This window comes from Neopelma chrysocephalum, unplaced genomic scaffold (genome assembly GCF_003984885.1).
Source record: "Neopelma chrysocephalum unplaced genomic scaffold, ASM398488v2 Primary Assembly neopelma1_90472, whole genome shotgun sequence".
Taxonomy (NCBI): Eukaryota; Metazoa; Chordata; class Aves; order Passeriformes; family Pipridae; genus Neopelma; species Neopelma chrysocephalum.
This window is the reverse complement of record NW_020919292.1, coordinates 1-1,133: the sequence shown is the minus strand read 5'-3', so window position 1 is coordinate 1,133 and position 1,133 is coordinate 1. Positions and strand designations below refer to the sequence as shown.

The 1,133-nt window shown below is 48.5% G+C and overlaps 1 protein-coding gene across 1 annotated transcript; it reads left to right on the top strand.

Moving 5' to 3' along the window:
• Window positions 1-43: 43 nt before the first annotated feature.
• LOC113979913 (homeobox protein engrailed-2-like) lies at window positions 44-1,098 on the top strand (the record flags this gene model as incomplete). Its single annotated transcript, XM_027707194.1, has 1 exon — window positions 44-1,098. A coding segment is annotated over one exon (483 nt), but the record flags the coding sequence as incomplete, so codon positions are not given.
• Between the last annotated feature and the right edge of the window lie 35 nt (window positions 1,099-1,133).

The window sequence follows — 1,133 nt, the reverse complement described above, 5'->3', positions numbered from 1 at the left end:
GCGGGGGCGCCGGGGTCTGCGACTCCCGTTCCGCCGCCTCCAGAGCATCCCCCTGGCAGCGGAGGCACAAAGCGGGTTTATTTTTCTTGGAGGGGGTGGTGGTGGTGTTGTCGGAGCGGGGGTGCCCCCCACGCGGGACCGCGCCTGGCGTGGGGCCGCCCGCAGCGGAGCGTGGCGGTGTCGGTGCTTCTCCTCTCTCCCGGCCGTAGGTCCCCGCTCCCGCAAACCAAAGAAGAAGAACCCCAACAAGGAGGACAAGCGGCCGCGCACCGCCTTCACCGCCGAGCAGCTGCAGAGACTCAAGGCCGAGTTCCAGACGAACCGGTACCTGACGGAGCAGCGGCGGCAGAGCCTGGCCCAGGAGCTCGGGCTCAACGAGTCCCAGATCAAAATCTGGTTCCAGAATAAACGAGCCAAGATCAAGAAGGCGACGGGCAGCAAGAACTCCCTGGCAGTGCACCTCATGGCCCAGGGGCTCTACAACCACTCCACCACGGCGAAAGACGGCAAGTCGGACAGTGAATAGCCAAGGGAAAGGGGGGGTGGGGGGGAGGCGAGGGAGGGAGGGGGGAGGCAGGGGAGGGGGGCCGTTTGCAGTCAAAGTTTATACAATGCAATAATTTAATTAAAAAAAATAAAAAGAAACATAAGGGCCAGTGTATAAAGATTATACCAGCATTAATAGTGAAAATATTGTGTATTAGATATAATTCTGCAATATTCTATGTATATATAATTTACAGGTAAGGTGGTGTAAAAATCCAAGATATCTGATTATAAAATATTTTTTGATTTTTTTTTTTTTTTGTTGGTTGGTTTTGATTTCGGGGGTTTGGGCTGGTTGGTTGACTTTGGTTTGTTTGTTTGCTTGCTTTTTTTTTCGATTGTATGGAGATTTTAGATGCTATCTTTATGATTTTTTTTTTTAATGCTTAAGTTACCTTTTATAGACTTAAGCGCAGTTTTAATGGACATTGGACAATGTTTTTTGAAATTCAAAAAAAAAGAATTAAAAACAACTTTTGCTGAAGTCCAAAGATTTTTATTGCTGCATTTCACAGGACTGTGAACTGAATAAATAGTTCTCCTATTTGTTCTATGAGTTCCAACTTTTTTTTCACCCCACCCTCCCC